This window comes from Trichomycterus rosablanca, chromosome 6 (genome assembly GCF_030014385.1).
Source record: "Trichomycterus rosablanca isolate fTriRos1 chromosome 6, fTriRos1.hap1, whole genome shotgun sequence".
NCBI classification, from domain to species: Eukaryota; Metazoa; Chordata; class Actinopteri; order Siluriformes; family Trichomycteridae; genus Trichomycterus; species Trichomycterus rosablanca.
In genome coordinates, this window is record NC_085993.1 from 8,420,450 (window position 1) to 8,439,322 (window position 18,873).

The window sequence follows — 18,873 nt, forward strand, 5'->3', positions numbered from 1 at the left end:
CGCATCGTGAGTCCATGCCCACACACTCCTGGCACAGTGAGTCTGGGTGGTGCCGTGCTGTCCGGACGGACACCTTTAGAGTGACAGTGGCATGCTGAGAAAACATGCACCCGTGCAGGAAGACTTCCCATGGTCCTGCCAGCACACACACACACACACACACACGCAGAGTATACTTTAACCTGCCTCCAATCCCACACACACCTGTTACACCCAAAATCAAACATACAAAGCTGCCCCGTTTACCAGCTGTACCCACGCAAAAATACACAAAACCTTTTATCATGAACAAGTGTGATATGTAATCCTTATAACAAAAAAGAAAACATCAAAAGTATGTGAACACCTGACAATGATTCAGTCTGCATCACTTTAAAAAATAAACAAAACCTTCCCATCATACACCTCTGTAATCCTGCCTACACAGGATACACACTTCTAATAATAAAGAAAACATTCAAACTGCTTCTTTGCCTACTCCGTTCAACTGCAATACCCACACAAACACAACTGTGATCCGCCAACACACAAATACACACACACACACACACATCCAACAAACACTGGTTATAACAAGTAATAGAAAAAATATAAACCTGCCCAAACAGCACAAAAATCCATAAAACTGCATTTATAATCCCACACAAGTGTAATGTAGCTCCATAAAAAACATAAAACCTTTTTAGTGAATCAAACTTCCCATTATCTATCACTTCTGCTGCATTCATTCATGGTGCCAACAAAAAACTCTAAAATATTAATAATAAGAAGCTATTTCTAAGCTCGGATGGTGCAGAGGTCTATTACGGTAGCTCGCCACTTTGTGGAAAAGGATTCATACTCAGCAGAATAATGATACAAAAATACTACACAGCTTTGTAACAAGTACATACAGACCAAAAGAAAATCAAAGAGAGCTGACAGTCATGGACTTTCCTCCATGATCAACTAATCTACACCCAACTGAGAATTTAAGGAGGCAGCTAAAGACAGAAAGCTTTAAGTAATATCATAAGATGCTCTTTGGATAATTGTGGATCATCGAATTTTGCACAAATCTGGAGTCCATGCAGCTCCAGTGTACACCGATCAGCCATAACATTAAAACCACCTTCTTGTTTCTACACTCACTGTCCATTTAATCAGCTCCACTTACCATATAGAAGCACTTTGTAGTTCTACAATTACTGACTGTAGTCCATCTGTTTCTCTACATAATTCTTAACCTGCTTTCACCATGTTCTTCAATGGTCAGGACCCCCACAGAACCACCACAGAGCAGGTATTATTTAGGTGGTGGATCATTCTCAGAACTGCAGTGACAAGACTGCAGTGGATCAGACACAGCAGCGCTGCTGGAGTTTTTAAATACCGTGTCCACTCACTGTCCACTCTATTAGACACTCCTACCTAGTTGGTCCACCTTGTAGATGTAAAGTCAGAGACGATCACTCATCTATTGCTGCTGTTTGAGTTGGTCATCTTCTAGACCTTCATCAGTGGTCACAGGACGCTGCCCACAGGGCGCTGTTGGCTGGATATTTTTGGTTGGTGGACTATTCTCAGTCCAGCAGTGACAGTGAGGTGTTTAAAAACTCCATCAGCGCTGCTGTGTCTGATCCACTCATACCAGCACAACACACACTAACACACCACCACCATGTCAGTGTCACAGCAGTGCTGAGAATCATCCACCACCCAAATAATGCCTACTCTGTAGTGGTCCTGGGAGAGTCCAGACCATTGAAGAACAGCATGAAAGGGAGCAAACAAAGCATGCAGAGAAACAGATGGACTACAGTTAGTAATTGTAGAACTACAAAGTGCTTCTATATGGTAAGTGGAGCTGATAAAATGGACAGTGAGTGTAGAAACAAGGAGGTGGTTTTAATGTTATGGCTGATCGGTGTACACTGTCATTACAGTTTGTTTGTTTGTTTATTGGGATTTTAACGTCATGTTTTACACTTTGGTTACATTCATGACAGAAATGGTAGTTACTGGTTACACACGGTTCATCAGTTCAAGTCTTTAATGCCAAACACAGTCATGGACAATTTTGTATCTCTAATTCACCTCACTTGCATGTCTTTGGACTGTGGGAGGAAACCGGAGCACCCGGAGGAAACCCACGCAGGCACAGGGAGAGCATGCAAACTTTACACAGAAAGGACCCGGACCACCCCACCTGGGAATTAAACCCAGGATCTTCTTGCTGTGAGGCAACAGTGCTACCCATGAGCCACCATGCCCATATAAATAAGGCTTATTTGATTGCACCCATTAAAGTGTGCTACAAACATGCACAGATCCTGACACTTTTAAGTTTGGTATCAGTGGTTTAGCCATCAGCTGTAGACTAATTTGTTTTCGGTTTTGGCTTTTTCCTAGTTGTGACTGACTGACTGAGTGTGTCTCCTTCAATAATGTCCACAGTGGATTTTTGCCCTGTGGCCAGTGTTGCACTGGGCTCATCATAACCTTGAAGAGGATGATGCTATTTTATGGGCATAGAGAAGTCCTATAGCTGTAGCTTAGTGGTTAAGGTACTGGACCAGTGATCAGAGGGTTGCTGGTTCAAGCCCCACCACTGCCAGGTTGCTGCTGTTGGGCCCTTGAGCAAGGCCCTTAACCTTCAATTGCTCAAACTGTATACTGTAATGTAAGTCGCTTTGGATAAAGGCGTCTGCTAAATGCTGAAAATGTAAATGTAAATGTAAGTCCTAAAGAACGAATGAGAAAATATAAGGCCACATGCCAATCTAGTCGTATACATTTATCCGACTCACGATCAATCACACGGCGAGTGTGCAGTACCGATTGCATCTTTACACCTGCATGAGTCGAGTTCATATGTGGCTCAGTTTTGTGCACAGAAAGCCACACACTGATTCTATTATTCCCTGACTCTGTGCAGGCAGTAACAATCAGCCAGGTTTTAATTGCATCAGTTATCCGCTTCGGCACCCTACCTGCGAATAGGCCAATCATTGTTCTTGTAGGCGCTAGGCCTGCCGGTAGTAGAGCTGAGATTCAAACCAACAAGTTCAAGATTTCAGCTCTGGTGTGATAGGGTGTTTTACTGCTGCGCCACCTGAGCGCCCCACCATGCCACAAAGTTTATGGAAAATAAACCACTAGCATGTTAATAATGTAAGTAGCTGTATTTTCAAAAAACACAAAATAAAATAAATTAGGGCTTTTAGACAAAGCGTGTTCCCATCATTCAGTCACAGAATAAGAACTGAAAGAGTCTGAAATCACAGGTATCACATGTACCTTACACGGGCGTGTAAACTGTTGACATTGACAGTATATGATCAATAACTAATAACATAAATGGATGTTTTTTATGAATCAGATACACTGGTGGATAAGAGTGATCCTGATTCCCAGGTACCCAAAATTCCCTCTATATAGCCATACTTAAAAAGGCAAAAATTCCCAGAATTCCTTCTACACAGGACAAAAATAATTGAAAATGAACCAAGCGGGCTGTTTATGTCACGGTGCCAGCTGAGGATATAATTAGAGCACCAGATCACGTCAAACCACTGACCATGAAATTTCCCAGCATGCACTGGAGCTTTGGATGTGCCAAGGCTGCCCCAATGCCCAGAGAGATGCCCAGGCTAGAGAGAGAGAGAGAGAGAGAGAGAGAGAGAGAGAGAGCTGGATGGATGAAGTGGGTGAAATTAGAGAAAGGTCTGTTCAATTCTTACTGAGTCAAAATGTTAGCCCTACTCAATATCTGTGTGTGTGTGTGTGTGTGTGTGTGTGTGTGTGTGCTGCCCATTCACGTTTTCCTACTCTGTAAGATCCTGTGTGTGGGTTTGTTGTCCGCTTCTCTCCCAGATGGATGATGGGTTGACTTTATCACATTTCTTATAACTCCCACACTTCGCCCACACACACACAACAATGTACACACACACACACAAAACAATATATACACACAAGTGCGCGAACAAACACACGTGCTCACAAAACGAGGCAGACACACTCAGCACATGAAGATACAACAATGAACTTATTCAAAGCATACACACACACACCAATGCATGCACACACACACACACACACAACAATGCACACACAAAACAATACACACACACAAGTGCTCATGAAGATACAACAGTGAACTCATTCACAGCATACACAAACACACCAATGTGTGCACACACACACACACAACAACGTGCACACACACACAAAACAATACACACACAAGCATGAACAAACAAACATGCTCACAAAACGAGGCAGACACTCTTGACACATGAAGATACAACAATGAACTCATTCACAGCATACACAAACACACCAATGTGTGTACATGCACACACACACACACACACACACACACACACAACACTATACACACACAAGTGTGAACAAACACACATGCGCTCAAAAAACGAGGCATACACACTCGGCACATGAAGATACAACAATAAACTCATTCACAGCATACACAAACACACAACAACGCGCACACACACACACACACAAAAACAATACACACACACACACAAGTGCATGAACAAACACACACGTGCTTACAAAACGAGGCACACACTCGGCACATGAAGATACAACAATAAACTCATTCACAGCATACACAAACACACAACAATACACACACACACACACACACACAAACACACAACAATGCACACACAGACACACACAAATGCATCTACAAGCACACATGCGCATAAACAACAACAATGAACTCATTCACAGCATACACAAACACACCAATGTGTGTACATGCACACACACACACACACACACACACACACAACACTATACACACACAAGTGTGAACAAACACACATGCGCTCAAAAAACGAGGCATACACACTCGGCACATGAAGATACAACAATAAACTCATTCACAGCATACACAAACACACAACAATGCGCACACACACACACAGAAAAACAATACACACACACACACACAAGTGCATGAACAAACACACACGTGCTTACAAAACGAGGCACACACTCGGCACATGAAGATACAACAATAAACTCATTCACAGCATACACAAACACACAACAATACACACACACACACACACACACACACACAAACACACAACAATGCACACACAGACACACACAAATGCATCTACAAGCACACATGCGCATAAACAACAACAATGAACTTTTTCACAGCATACACAAACACACCAATGCGAGAATGTGCACGTGCGCACACACACAAAACAATACACACACAAGTGCATGTACAAACGTTGTAGCCTAGTGGTTAACGTACTGGACTAGTAATCAGAGGATTGCTGGTTCAAACCCCACCACTGCCAGGTTGCTACTGTTGGGCCCTTGAGCAAGGCCTCAATTGCTTCTGCTAAATGCCGACAATATAAATATAATATAATAAAACACACATGCATTTAAAAAAACAAGGCAGACACACTCGGCACACACACATACAACAATTAACACATTCGAAGCTCTGTGGTGCTATCAGCCGGCTGGGTGTTTAAACAGACATAACTGGATGTTTCTGGTAGAGATGGACGAAGCCCTGCGATGGATTGGTGCCCTGTCCAAAGTATTCCGGCCTTATGCCCAGTGATTCCAGGTGGAACAGGATCTGCCATGACAGATCTTGACAAATCATAATGTAATTGTTTTGATGGTGAAATGATTCGTAAGAAAAAACACTGATTTAAATAAGAGAAAATGCAAAACAGAAGCATTTTCACTGTTAGTCTCAGACTTCTGGTCCCCACTGTGTATTTTAGTAAAATTTTTTGTCATAGCTGGGCTTGTTATTACTCGTGTTGCCTTCTAACCGGGGTTTAAGTAAATGATGTGGACTATTGGGTATTTGTACTAAAGAAGTGTCCTCTGAGGAGAATATAAAGCACTTCTGGGTAAAACCATCTACTAAATGTTGCATATGTAAATGAACGAGAGAGACACACTTTTCTTTGCTTATAGAAAATGATCAGCTTGGCCGTTTTTCTCTCGGCAGTTGTTTACAGTTCTCTCATTTTACGGCTCCCACCAGAGCACTTCACACGGCCGAGAGTCTCGGCAAACGCTGACTCGACACCCTGCATAACACACTCCATAGCGGGTGTGATAGAAATGTTCTCAAGTCTATATGTCTGCACTGCACCTTAAACCTCTCTACTGAAGTACTGGAGGGTAGAGGGGCATGACAGGGAACAGCGAACATTTTCTGTGCTTAAGATTGGACATTGGATAACAGACAACACAATACAATCATACAGAAGTGTAGTGTAATAGTGACACTATTTAATGTCAGTATGTGGTCTGGGAAGCATTCGAATTAGAACATAGTGATATACACCGATCAGCCATAACATTAAAACCACCTCCTTGTTTCTACACTCACTGTAGACCTTTCATGCTCTTCTTTAATGGTCAGGACCCCCACAGGACCACTACAGAGCAGGTATTATTTGGGTGATGGATCATTCTCAGCACTGCAGTGACACTGACATGGTGGTGGTGTGTTAGTGTGTGTTGTGCTGGTATGAGTGGATCAGACACAGCAGTGCTGCTTGAGTTTTTTAAACACCTCACTGTCACTGCTGGACTGAGAATAGTCCACCAACCAAAAATATCCAGCCAACAGAGCCCCGTGGGCAGCGTCCTGTGACCCTTGATGAAGGTCTAGAAGATGACCAACTCAAACAGCAGCAACAGATGAGCGATCGTCTCTGACTTTACATCTACAAGGTGGACCAACTAGGTAGGAGTGTCTAATAGAGTGGACAGTGAGTGGACACGGTATTTAAAAACTCCAGCAGCGCTGCTGTGTCTGATCCACTCATACCAGCTCAACACACACTAACACTAACTAGCACAGGGTGAAAGCAAGCTAAAAAGTAACAGATGGACTACAGTCAGTAATTGTAGAACTACAATGTGCTTCTATGTGGTAAGTGGAGCTGATGAAATGGACAGTGAGTGTAGAAACAAGGAGGTGGTTTTAATGTTATGGCTGATGGGTGTATTTGCACTTAGGACATGACCAGAAGTAAGTGGACTTCACTTATAATTAGTAAGTAAATTCTTCTGACTCAGACCCAGTGAGAAGAGGTGCACAAAAATAAGCATACAGCCAGACGGGGATGTGCAGGATGGAGAGAGTGGGGCACTGCCGATGCCAAGTACCTGCCCCTTTGCCTATGAAAATGTCTTGGCAGATGTAAAGTTTCCATGCATTATGCTTGCAAGGCTAAACGTCGATTCCAGAAACTAGAAATAGTTTAACAGTATCGATTTGCATTACTGTGGGCGGTATGGGCATGAAGTCGAGAAGCCCGGCTTCTCAAAAATCAGGCTCCAGGATGCATGAATCTATAGCGCCCGTTTAAAAACGATCACCTCACTGTTGACCTTGTTGGATTAAACATGGCCATGCTTAATGATTAAACTTCGCCTTCAAATAATGTCTAACAGCAGATGATGGTACCTCATGTGTACTCGTTAATCTGTGTCCTTACTAACTCACACATTTATGTATTTATTTTTTAATTTTCTTTCTATTTATTTAGGCATTTTCTCCATTTTTCTCCCGATTTAGCGTAGTCAGTTTATCTTCCTCTGATTGCATTCGAGAAGGGTATATTGCTAGCGGACCCTTTCTTTACTTTCGTGCTTCTGCACAGACGCCTCTATCCGCTAACCAGGGACTTTGCACAGGGTTTGGAGACCCCACCCACTTAGTCCAGTCATTTCCCCACCCAGCAGACACAGTGGCCAATTTGTGTCTGCTGCAGGCATGACCAATTGTGCCCGCTAGATGGCGCCTAGCCGACCGGTAGCAGAGCCGAGACTCGAACCAGGGTGTTCAGAATCTCAGCGCTGGTGTGCTAGCGAAATATCCCACTGCGAAACTTGCACATTAATGTTTGCAGAATAATTTTTTTGTTTGGTTTTGGAAAAAGTCTGTAAAGAACTACCGGGTTAATATTTATTGTTTTATTTTATTTGGATTTAACGCCATGTTCAGCAGGTATTTGTGCCACTCATGGCAAGCTAGGTATTATGTTTCAGTCTGTTTATTTTGTATTTTTATGGTTGCAAGTATGGTGGTTAGTATTGTTCTTGTATTTCCTTTGGTAAGGATGTATTTTATGGTTCCAGGTATATGTTGCCTTTCCTTAACATAGTACATCTTTAGTACATTCCTTCAGGATGTGCTTTATTGTGATGGGTTACTAGGTTAATAAACAGTATACACTGATCAGCCATTACATTAAAACCACCTCCTTGTTTCTACACTCACTGTCCATTTTATCAGCTCCATTTACCATACCAAGCACTTTGTGGTTCAACAATTACTGACTGTAGTCCATCTGTTTCTCTGCATGCGTTGTTAGCCCCCTTTCATGCTCTCCCAGGACCACTACAGAACAGTTATTATTTAGGTGATGGATCATTCTCAGCACTGCAGTGACACTGACATGGTGGTGGTGTGTTGGTGTGTGTTGTGCTGGTATGAGTGGATAAGACACAGCAGCGCTGATGGAGTTTTTAAATACCTCACTGTCACTGCTGGACTGAGAATAGTCCACCAACCAAAAATATATCCAGCCAACAGCACCCTGTGACCACTGATGAAGCTCTAGAAGATGACCAACTCAAACAGCAGCAATAGACCAGTCAGGTAGGAGTGTCTAATAGAGTGGACAGTGAGTAGACATGCTATTTAAAAACTCCAGCAGTGCTGCTGTGTCTGATCCACTCATACCAGCACAACACACACTAACACACCACCACCATGTCAGTGTCACTGCAGTGCTGAGAATGATCCACCACCCAAATAATACCTACTCTGTAGTGGTCCTGGGAGAGTCCTGACCATTGAAGAACAGGGTGAAAGCAGGCTAAAGTATGTAGAAAAACAGTTGGCTACAGTCAGTAATTGTAGAACCACAAAGTGCTTCTATATGGTAAGTGGAGCTGATAAAATGATCAGTGTATATAAAGAGTTCTCTTTGCTGCCTGAGCAAACTTAGCATAATTATACTATTTGGTTGGTCATTAATGGTGAGCCAGGCTTTATACCCAAACATCTGTGCCCTGCATTATTAATGCCAGAAAGGCTAAACTGAAGTGAATGAGTGAAGGTTGGTGCTCTGGTATCCGTGGGTTTGGATGTGACAGTCATGCTTTGGGCCTTTAAGCAAAGCCTCTAACCCTTTTGGCTCCACACCCTTCGCTTTGACCCCAGCTTCATAATAAACTGGGATATGTGATAAATGGAAATTTAGGGTGTAACCTGTAGGCATCAAATGTTAAGAGTCACCTTAGTATTGGAGAATTTCCCAGAATGCTTTACCTGCAGGACGATGGGAAGCTGCTCAGGTGGGTTCCTGTTTTCCACTCCCATAGTGAGCCACACCTGAAACGCTGTGAGCTGCTCTGCAAAGAACGGACTGTGCTGAGGAGGCAACACACACACACACACCTTTATATATAAAAAAGCTTTTATATATGCAAAAGTTTGGACAGCCTGTTTAAATAGCATCTTTCTATTCTGCTTTTCTCAGTGAAAATGCACTAAATAGCCAAAACAATGTAGACACCCCACTTACATGACTGGGTTTAGGTGTTCCAGCAACATCCATTACAAATATATACAATTATATACATTATGTGGTTCTAATTGTGTTGCAACAGTCTGGGGAAGGGCCTTCCTGTTCCAGAACATGCATATATGGTGTACCAGCTATGTTATATAAAAGCACATTTACATGATGAAGGCTGGTCCTGGATCAGTAGTCTCTTACCCTGAATGCTGTGCCCTCTTCAATAATAGTGGGAAGTTGAGAGAGGCAAATATCCACGGCCAGGTCCCACGCCTGCCTGCAACCACACAAAGTAAAGCAGTAAAAGAGTTAATGCAAGTGTGTGTGTGCGTGCGTGTGTGTACATTTGTCCACATTTAATCAAAACACATTTGTGGTTAGGCAATGAAGTCCTGACTCGCAATTGACATTCCAGTTCATCTCATGGTATTCAATGGAGCCCAGACCAGGGTTCTGTGGAGGCCACTGGGGTTCTTGTCATGTCCTTACAGAGCTAGCTTTGTGTGTATGCTTTTGGTCACATAGTATGCGTGTGTGCGTGCGTGCGTGTGTGTGTGTGTGTGTGTGTGTGTGTGTGTGTGCTCTTACCACATAGCGTGCATGTAGGTGGGCGGTAACCTGGGGCTACTGACCGGAGTGCAGTTATATGACCTCATAATCCTCTCAGCCAATAGAAAGTTACGGAACAGACTGGCAACTAGTAGATCCTGGCGGAACAGTTTCTGAAACAGATCTACATACAGAGAGAAAAATGTTTACCATCTTGCTCCGATATCAGAAGTCCAATACCACACTAACACTGGCACTCCTGGGCATTTTTGGGCAACCTCAAGGTCATGTGATTAGTACTATTTATTAGAGAAGCGATTCTTAGGCAACACCCCTTAACTTGGAGTGACAGGTATAGGAGGTCACACTCCTTCACAAAGTCTAATAGGTGCATAAGTCACTTCCCCTTCCTAGGACTGACTGTACAGAGACCACACCCCTTTTCTAGGACTAACTGTCCAAAGACCATATCCCTTTCCTAGGACTGACTGTACATAGACCACACCCCTTTCATAGGACTTACTGTACAGAAGCCACACCCCTTTCATAGGACTGACTTTAAATAGGCCACATTCTTTTCCTAGGACTGACTGTACATAGACCACACCCCTTTCATAGGACTTACTGTACATAGACCACACCCCTTTCCTATGACTGACTGTACAGAGACCACACCCCTTTCATAGGACTTACTGTACAGAGACCACACCCCTTTCCTAGGACTGATTGTTCAGAGACCACACCCCTTTTCTAGGACTGACTGTACAGAGACCACACCCCTTTCCTAGGACTGACTGTACAGAGACCACACCCCTTTCCTAGGATTGATTGTTCAGAGACCACACCCCTTTTCTAGGACTGACTGTACATAGGCCACACCCCTTTCTAGAACTGACTGTACAGAGGCCACACCCCTTTCTAGAACTGACTGTACAGAGGCCACACCCCTTTCTAGAACTGACTGTAAAGACCACACCCCTTTCTAGAACTGACTGTACAGAGGCCACACCCCTTTCTAGAACTGACTGTACAGAGGCCACATCCCCTTCCTAAGACTGACTGTACAGAGACCACACCCCTTTCTAGAACTGACTGTACAGAGGCCACACCCCTTTCTAGAACTGACTGTACAGAGGCCACACCCCTTTTCTAGGACTGTCTATACATAAGCCACACACCTCTCCTAAGACTGACTTTAAATAGGCCACATTCTTTTCCTAGGACTGACTGTACATAGACCACACCCATTTCCTAGGACTGACTGTTCAAAGGCCACAACTTTTTTCTAGGACTGGCTAGGACTGACTGTACAGAGGCCACACCCCTTTCCGAGGACTGACTGTACAGAAGCCACACCCCTTTCCTAGGACTGACTGTACACGGACCACACCCCTTTCCTAGGATTGACTGTACACGGACCACACCCCTTTCTTAGGACTGACTGTAAAGAGACCACACCCCTTTCTTAGGACTGACCGTCCAGAGATCACACCCCTTTCCTAGGACTGACTGTACATAAGCCACACCCCTTTCTCAGGACTGACTGTACAGAGACCACACCCCTTTCCTAGGACTTACTGTACAGAGACCACACCCCTTTCCTAGGACTGACTGTACAGAGGCCACACCCCTTTCCTAGGGCTGACTGTACATAGACCACACCCTACACACACTACACTTGAAATAGCATGTAAAGATGCCATTCCTCTTCAGTGAGACCAACACAAAGGTACAGTGGCCACACCCTTTTTACAGATAGAGGCCACACCCTTTTCCTAAGACTAATAGGACCAGAGGCCATATCCTTTTTAATTTCACTTAATAGATAACAAGGTCATACCTCATTTATTGAGATGAACAGGTACAGAGACCACACCCTTTTTATAAGAACTAACAGGTACAGAGGACACGCCTCCTTTTTGTTTTTAATCTATCTCTTAGCAACAACACACTACTTTAGCATGACTGATATTGATAGACTTATATCAGATTAAATGATCACAGTACGTCATCATGGCGATGAACTGTCACACCACTACGGTGGTTCTGCTCATCCCACGCAGAACACCCACATCACACATCTTCCAAATGCACAATGTTTGACTGGAAGCTGCAGCTCAAACTGAAGTATTACTTCATCAACTCATGAATAATGATACTAACTTTTATTAACCTTAATATCATTAGTGAGATTTGGCCCTTAATAACATCGTATAAAATCGAATTATCTGATTGTAACAGACACGTATGTGGTGTGTCTGTGTGTGTGTGGTGTGTGTGTGTGGTGTGTGTGTGTGTGTGTGTGTGAAAGATTAAAACCCGGGGTGTTTTTCCATTATGCAGATTTCGCTCTTCGATGTCCGATGTTTAATTACGGGAGCACGAGAGCTGGATGGTTTCTTCTCTCAGTATTGAACCCTTAGCCAGATGGAACGGGTTTGGAAATCCAGCTTCTTCATCTGTGCTTCTCTTCCATCAGGTTCAATACGACAGCTTTACATGTTAAACAGCCTGGCAGTTCAACAAGTGCACGGGTGGGGTTCTTAAACACAGGGGTGGAGTTCTTAAACACAGGGGTGGAGTTCTTAAGTGCATGGATGGGGTTCTTAAACACACGGGTGGAGTTCTTGAGCGCAAGAGGTGGAGTTCTTAAATGCATGGGTGAAGTTCTTAAACACAGGGGTGGAGTTCCTTAAGCACATAGGTGGAGTTCATGAGCACATGCTTAGGGTTCTTAAACACATGGGTGGAGTTTTTAAGTGCATGAGTGAAGTTCTTGTGCAAACGAGTGGAGTTCTTAAATGCATAAAAGAAGTTCTTAGGCACTTGTGTAGTGTTTCTAAGTGCATGGTTAAGGTTCTTAATCACACAGGTGTAGATCTTAGGTACATGGTTAAGGTTCTTAATCACACAGGTGTAGATCTTAGGTACATGGTTAAGGTTCTTAATCACACAGGTGCAGAACTTAGGTACATGGTTGGGGTTCTTAATCACACAGGTGTAGATCTTAGGTACATGGTTAAGGTTCTTAATCACACAGGTGTAGATCTTAGGTACATGGTTAAGGTTCTTAATCACACAGGTGTAGATCTTAGGTACATGGTTAAGGTTCTTAATCACACAGGTGTAGATCTTAGGTACATGGTTAAGGTTCTTAATCACACAGGTGTAGATCTTAGGTACATGGTTAAGGTTCTTAATCACACAGGTGTAGATCTTAGGTACATGGTTAAGGTTCTTAATCACACAGGTGTAGATCTTAGGTACATGGTTAAGGTTCTTAATCACACAGGTGTAGATCTTAGGTACATGGTTAAGGTTCTTAATCACACAGGTGTAGATCTTAGGTACATGGTTAAGGTTCTTAATCACACAGGTGTAGATCTTAGGTACATGGTTAAGGTTCTTAATCACACAGGTGTAGATCTTAGGTACATGGTTAAGGTTCTTAATCACACAGGTGTAGATCTTAGGTACATGGTTGGGGTTCTTAATCACACAGGTGTAGATCTTAGGTACATGGTTAAGGTTCTTAATCACACAGGTGTAGATCTTAGGTACATGGTTGGGGTTCTTAATCACACAGGTGTAGATCTTAGGTACATGGTTAAGGTTCTTAAGCACACAGGTGTAGATCTTAGGTACATGGTTAAGGTTCTTAATCACACAGGTGTAGATCTTAGGTACATGGTTAAGGTTCTTAATCACACAGGTGTAGATCTTAGGTACATGGTTAAGGTTCTTAATCACACAGGTGTAGATCTTAGGTACATGGTTAAGGTTCTTAATCACACAGGTGTAGATCTTAGGTACATGGTTGGGGTTCTTAATCACACAGGTGTAGATCTTAGGTACATGGTTAAGGTTCTTAAGCACACAGGTGTAGATCTTAGGTACATGGTTAAGGTTCTTAATCACACAGGTGTAGATCTTAGGTACATGGTTAAGGTTCTTAATCACACAGGTGTAGATCTTAGGTACATGGTTAAGGTTCTTAATCACACAGGTGTAGATCTTAGGTACATGGTTAAGGTTCTTAATCACACAGGTGTAGATCTTAGGTACATGGTTGGGGTTCTTAAGCACACTGGTGGAGTTTGGGTGGAGCCTGTGTGTGTATAAGACAGATAATGAGTATGAACTCTGACCTCTAGGCAGTACGTTCCATGCAATGGTGTCTGTTATAGCAGTGAAGATCCAGTTCAGCTCTCCTAAAGGTGTTCTCCGGTCATTCAGCCGGCCAGGGATCCTGATCAAACACACACACACACACACACACACACACACAGTTGCAGGAGATTTTACATGAACAAAGTGAGTAAAATGTGAGAATTGAACTGCAGAGAGGTTAAAACAGTGAGAAAAGTTTTACAGATCAATAAAGTGGAAAAAAACAACTTGTATTAAATTGATGTCTGAGTGGTGGACAGTGTGTAAGTGGAACCAGTCTGAAAACTCTTCAGACACAACTGGGAATGGAAATGACTGGGAGCCCGGCCCAGTGCCAATACGTTTAAAATAAATTATATAAAAATAAATGACATTTTCCAACTCTGTGTCCAAATACTTTGGCCATGTTGTGTATTTTAAACACACACTGGCCCCTGTGTGAAGCTCATTTACTCCACTCACCTTACATCACTCCATCTACTCACCTCACTCCACCTCACTCCCGCAATTCACATCACTCCACTCCAGTCATCTCACCTACACTCATCTTACATCAATCTATCCACTCACATCACTCCCACCATTCACCTCACTCCACATCATTCCCGCCACTGACCTCACCTCACTCCACTCACCTCACATAATTCCCGCCACTGACCTCACTCCACTCACCTCACATCATTCCCGCCACTGACCTCACCTCACTCCACTCACCTCACCTCACTCCACTCACGTCACTCGCCTCACCTCACTCCACTCACCTCACCCACATCCTCCACTCACCTCACATCACTCCACTCATCTCACATCCACCACTCACCTCACCCCCTCCACTCACCTCACCTCACCTTATTCCACTCACCTCATCTCACTTCACTCACCTCACTCACATCATTCTCACCACTCACATCATTCTCACCACTCACCTCACCTCATTCCACTCTCCTCATCTCACTTCATTCTCCTCACTCCACTCACCTCACTCCACTCACCTCACCTCATTCCTGCCACTCACCTCACCTCACTCCACTCACCTCACCCCATTCCACTCACCTCACTTCACTCACCTCACTCCACTCACATCACATCACTCCCGCCACTCAACTCACTCCACTCACCTCACCTCACATCCACCACTCACCTCACCACTCACCTCACCACTCACCTCTCATCCTCCACTCACCTCACCTCACCTTATTCCACTCACCTCATCTCACTTCACTCACCTCACTCACATCATTCTCACCACTCACATCATTCTCACCACTCACCTCACCTCATTCCACTCTCCTCATCTCACTTCATTCTCCTCACTCCACTCACCTCACTCCACTCACCTCACCTCATTCCTGCCACTCACCTCACCGCACTCCACTCACCTCACTCCACTCACCCCATTCCACTCACCTCACTTCACTCACCTCACTCCACTCACATCACATCACTGCCGCCACTCAACTCACTCCACTCACCTCACCTCACATCCACCACTCACCTCACCTCACCTCCACCACTCACCTCTCATCCTCCACTCACCTCATCACACTCCACTCACCTCACTGGGATGGTTTTGGATTGTTAAAGGAAACCAAAGCAAAATATCTTAAATCCTTACTCAAACAATAACCAGATATTACGACCAAACCCAGATTCCTGGAGCAGAACAGTATTAGCACTACCTGCTGCACTACTGTAGAATTCAGCACCTCTGTTCTTTAAAAAAAAGTCACCCATATTACAAGGATACCTAAAAATGAAACAATGCTTAATAACAGTGTTTTAGGAAGCGCAGTCTGCTCTGTCCCGGCTTTAGAAAGCACCTATTATGATTCAGTCTCAGGAGCCCACCTGTCTCCACCTGAGTGGGTACTGACGGGTGCTTATGCCAAACCACATTGTCACGACACTCTAGATTCTGTTGTTGGTTTTTCTGACTAGTGGGCCGGTCTGGAGCAAAATCAAACCACTGTGACGCAAACAGAGTAATTGATTTTTTCCCCTAAAAGCCTTGTTTGGTACTGAGTGACAGGATGAGGTTTGGCATGAAGCCAGGCGGGAAAAGGCAGTGCTGCATTTGCATGGATTTCAGGATACGGTTGCTAAGCAACAGGGGCATCCCAGAGATGGAGGATAAATTATGAGGGGTATCCAGGCTTTCCCATGTGTGTGTGTGTGTGGTAGTGCTGGAAGGTCAGTAATACTAATGATGAACAGAGAAACTGGAAATACAATCAAATGTATTTGGACACTCATAGATCATATCCAGACCAATGCGCATTTAAATTGGCTTCCGCTGCTCTTCTCTTGTATTGGCAAGGTTTTAACTAGATTTTGGAACATGACTGCATAGATTCAATTCTGATTGAAAAAACAGTCAGTGCGGTCACTGATGAAAATGACTGCCCTACAGATGGCATTCCGATTAATCCCAAATGTCAGAACTCTGACAGCTGACCATGGGCATTATTATGGCTCAAGCCCTGCATGTTTTACAGATGACGTAAAAGTCTACATGTGTTTGGAGTTTGTCTGTGGGAATGTGTGCGCACTCTGTCAACTGAGTCAGGCACTAAAATTAAACAAAAAAAATTATGGGCTTTGCAGTTACACCGATCAGCCATAACATTAAAACCACCTCCTTGTTTCTACACTCACTGTCCATTTTATCAGCTCCACTTACCATATAGAAGCACTTTGTAGTTCTACAGTTACTGACTGTAGTCCATCTGTTTCTCTACATACCTTTTTAGTCTGCGCTTTCACCCTGTTCTTCAATGGTCAGGACCCCCACAGGACCACTACAGAGTAGGTATTATTTAGGTGGTGGATCATTCTCAGTCCTGCAGTGACACTGACATAGTGGTGGTGTGTTAGTGTGTGTTGTGCTGGTATGAGTGGATCAGACACAGCAGCGCTGCTGGAGTTTTTAAATACCGTGTCCACTCACTGCCCACTCTATTAGACACTCCTACCTAGTTGGTCCACCTTGTAGATGTAAAGTCTGAGACGATCGCTCATCTATTGCTGCTGTTTGAGTTGGCCATCTTCTAGACCTTCATCAGTGGTCATAGGACACTGCCCACAGGGCGCTGCTGACACCACCACCATGTCAGTGTCACTGCAGTGCTGAGAATGATCCACCACCCAAATAATACCTGCTCTGTAGTGGTCCTGACCATTGAAGAACAGGGTGAAAGGGGGCTAACAAAGCATGCAGAGAAACAGATGGACTACAGTCAGTAACTGTAGAATTACAAAGTGCTCCTATACGGTAAGTGGAGCTGATAACATGGACAATGAGTGTAGAAACAAGAAGGTGGTTTTAATATTATGGATGATTGGTGTATAACAGCTTCACTCATATAAAAAGGCTTTTTACAAGAATTTGGAATCTGTAAGTGAGAATTTGTGCCCGTTCAGTCAACACTGTGTAACTGTCTGACATAAAAGGCAATCCACATGTTTTTGGAGTTTGTCTGTGGTAATACACAGATCAGGCATAACATTATGACCAGCTTCCTGATATTGTGTGATATTGTCTTCTTTTGCTGCCAAAACAGTCCTGACCTGTTAGACTCCACTAGACCCCTGAAGGTGTGCTGTAGTATCTGGCACCAAGATGTTAGCAGCAGATCCTTTAACTCCTGTAAGTTGTGAGGTCTGGCCTCCATGGATCGGACTTGGTTGTCCAGCACATCCCACAGATGCTCGACTGGATTAAGATCTGGGGAATTTGGAGGTCAAGTCAACACATTCCTGAAGCATTTTTTGCTTTGTGGTAGGGCGCATTATCCTGCTGAAAGAGGCCACAGTGATCAGGGAATACCGTTTCCATGAAAGGGTGTACATGGTCTGCAACAAAGTCAAAGTAACATCCACATGGATGGCAGGACCCAAGGTTTCCCAGCAGAACATTGCCCAAAGCATCACACTGCCTCTGTCGGTTTGCCTTCTTCCCATAGTGCAGGGGTGGGGGAACCTCCGGCCCGTGGGCCGTATACAGCCCCCCGCTCAATCAATGTGGCCCGCCATATATTTCCCAGATTTTATTGTCTGGGCTTTATGCAATTAATTAAACTTTAGATGAGACAACAAACATAACAAATACGAGTTATGTTGCCACATACCAGTTGCATGTTGCCACAACGTCATTGCCCCCAGATATTCGACAGCTGGTCAAGACCAAACATCACACCAACCGTCACATTGAAATTATGATAAGGTAAGTCTGAGATCAAATATAATCACTACATACCATCAGCATCATGCATTTATAAAGCCTATATTATTTGGCTGTATGTTGCGTCATTGTAGTCTGTGGCCCATGACCAGATATGTAATTATTAATCTGGCCCTCAGTGGGTAGAAGGTTCCCCACCCCTGCCATAGTGCATCCTGGTCCCATGTGTTCCCCAGGTAAGCGGGCCCCACTTAAGTTAGACGCATAGAATTTACATTATGCAACTGATTTTATACAGGGTGTTAATGAAACAGCTAAAGTGGATAAATCGGAGGTGTCTGCAGACTTTCGGCAATGTCGCATACA

General features: G+C 43.8%; 1 protein-coding gene across 3 annotated transcripts in view; it reads right to left on the reverse strand.

The window, feature by feature from the left end:
* The window catches only part of rptor (regulatory associated protein of MTOR, complex 1), a 151,125-nt gene that overhangs the window by 58,160 nt on the left and 74,092 nt on the right, over positions 1 to 18,873 (reverse strand). For all 3 annotated transcript variants that reach the window (XM_062997367.1, XM_062997366.1, XM_062997365.1), the window contains exons 9-12: positions 14,306 to 14,406; positions 10,197 to 10,341; positions 9,810 to 9,885; positions 9,359 to 9,460 (exon numbers count right to left, since the gene is read on the reverse strand). In XM_062997367.1, coding sequence (XP_062853437.1) covers positions 9,359 to 9,460; positions 9,810 to 9,885; positions 10,197 to 10,341; positions 14,306 to 14,406 — 424 coding nt within the window. The remainder of the gene's footprint in view (positions 1 to 9,358; positions 9,461 to 9,809; positions 9,886 to 10,196; positions 10,342 to 14,305; positions 14,407 to 18,873) is intronic.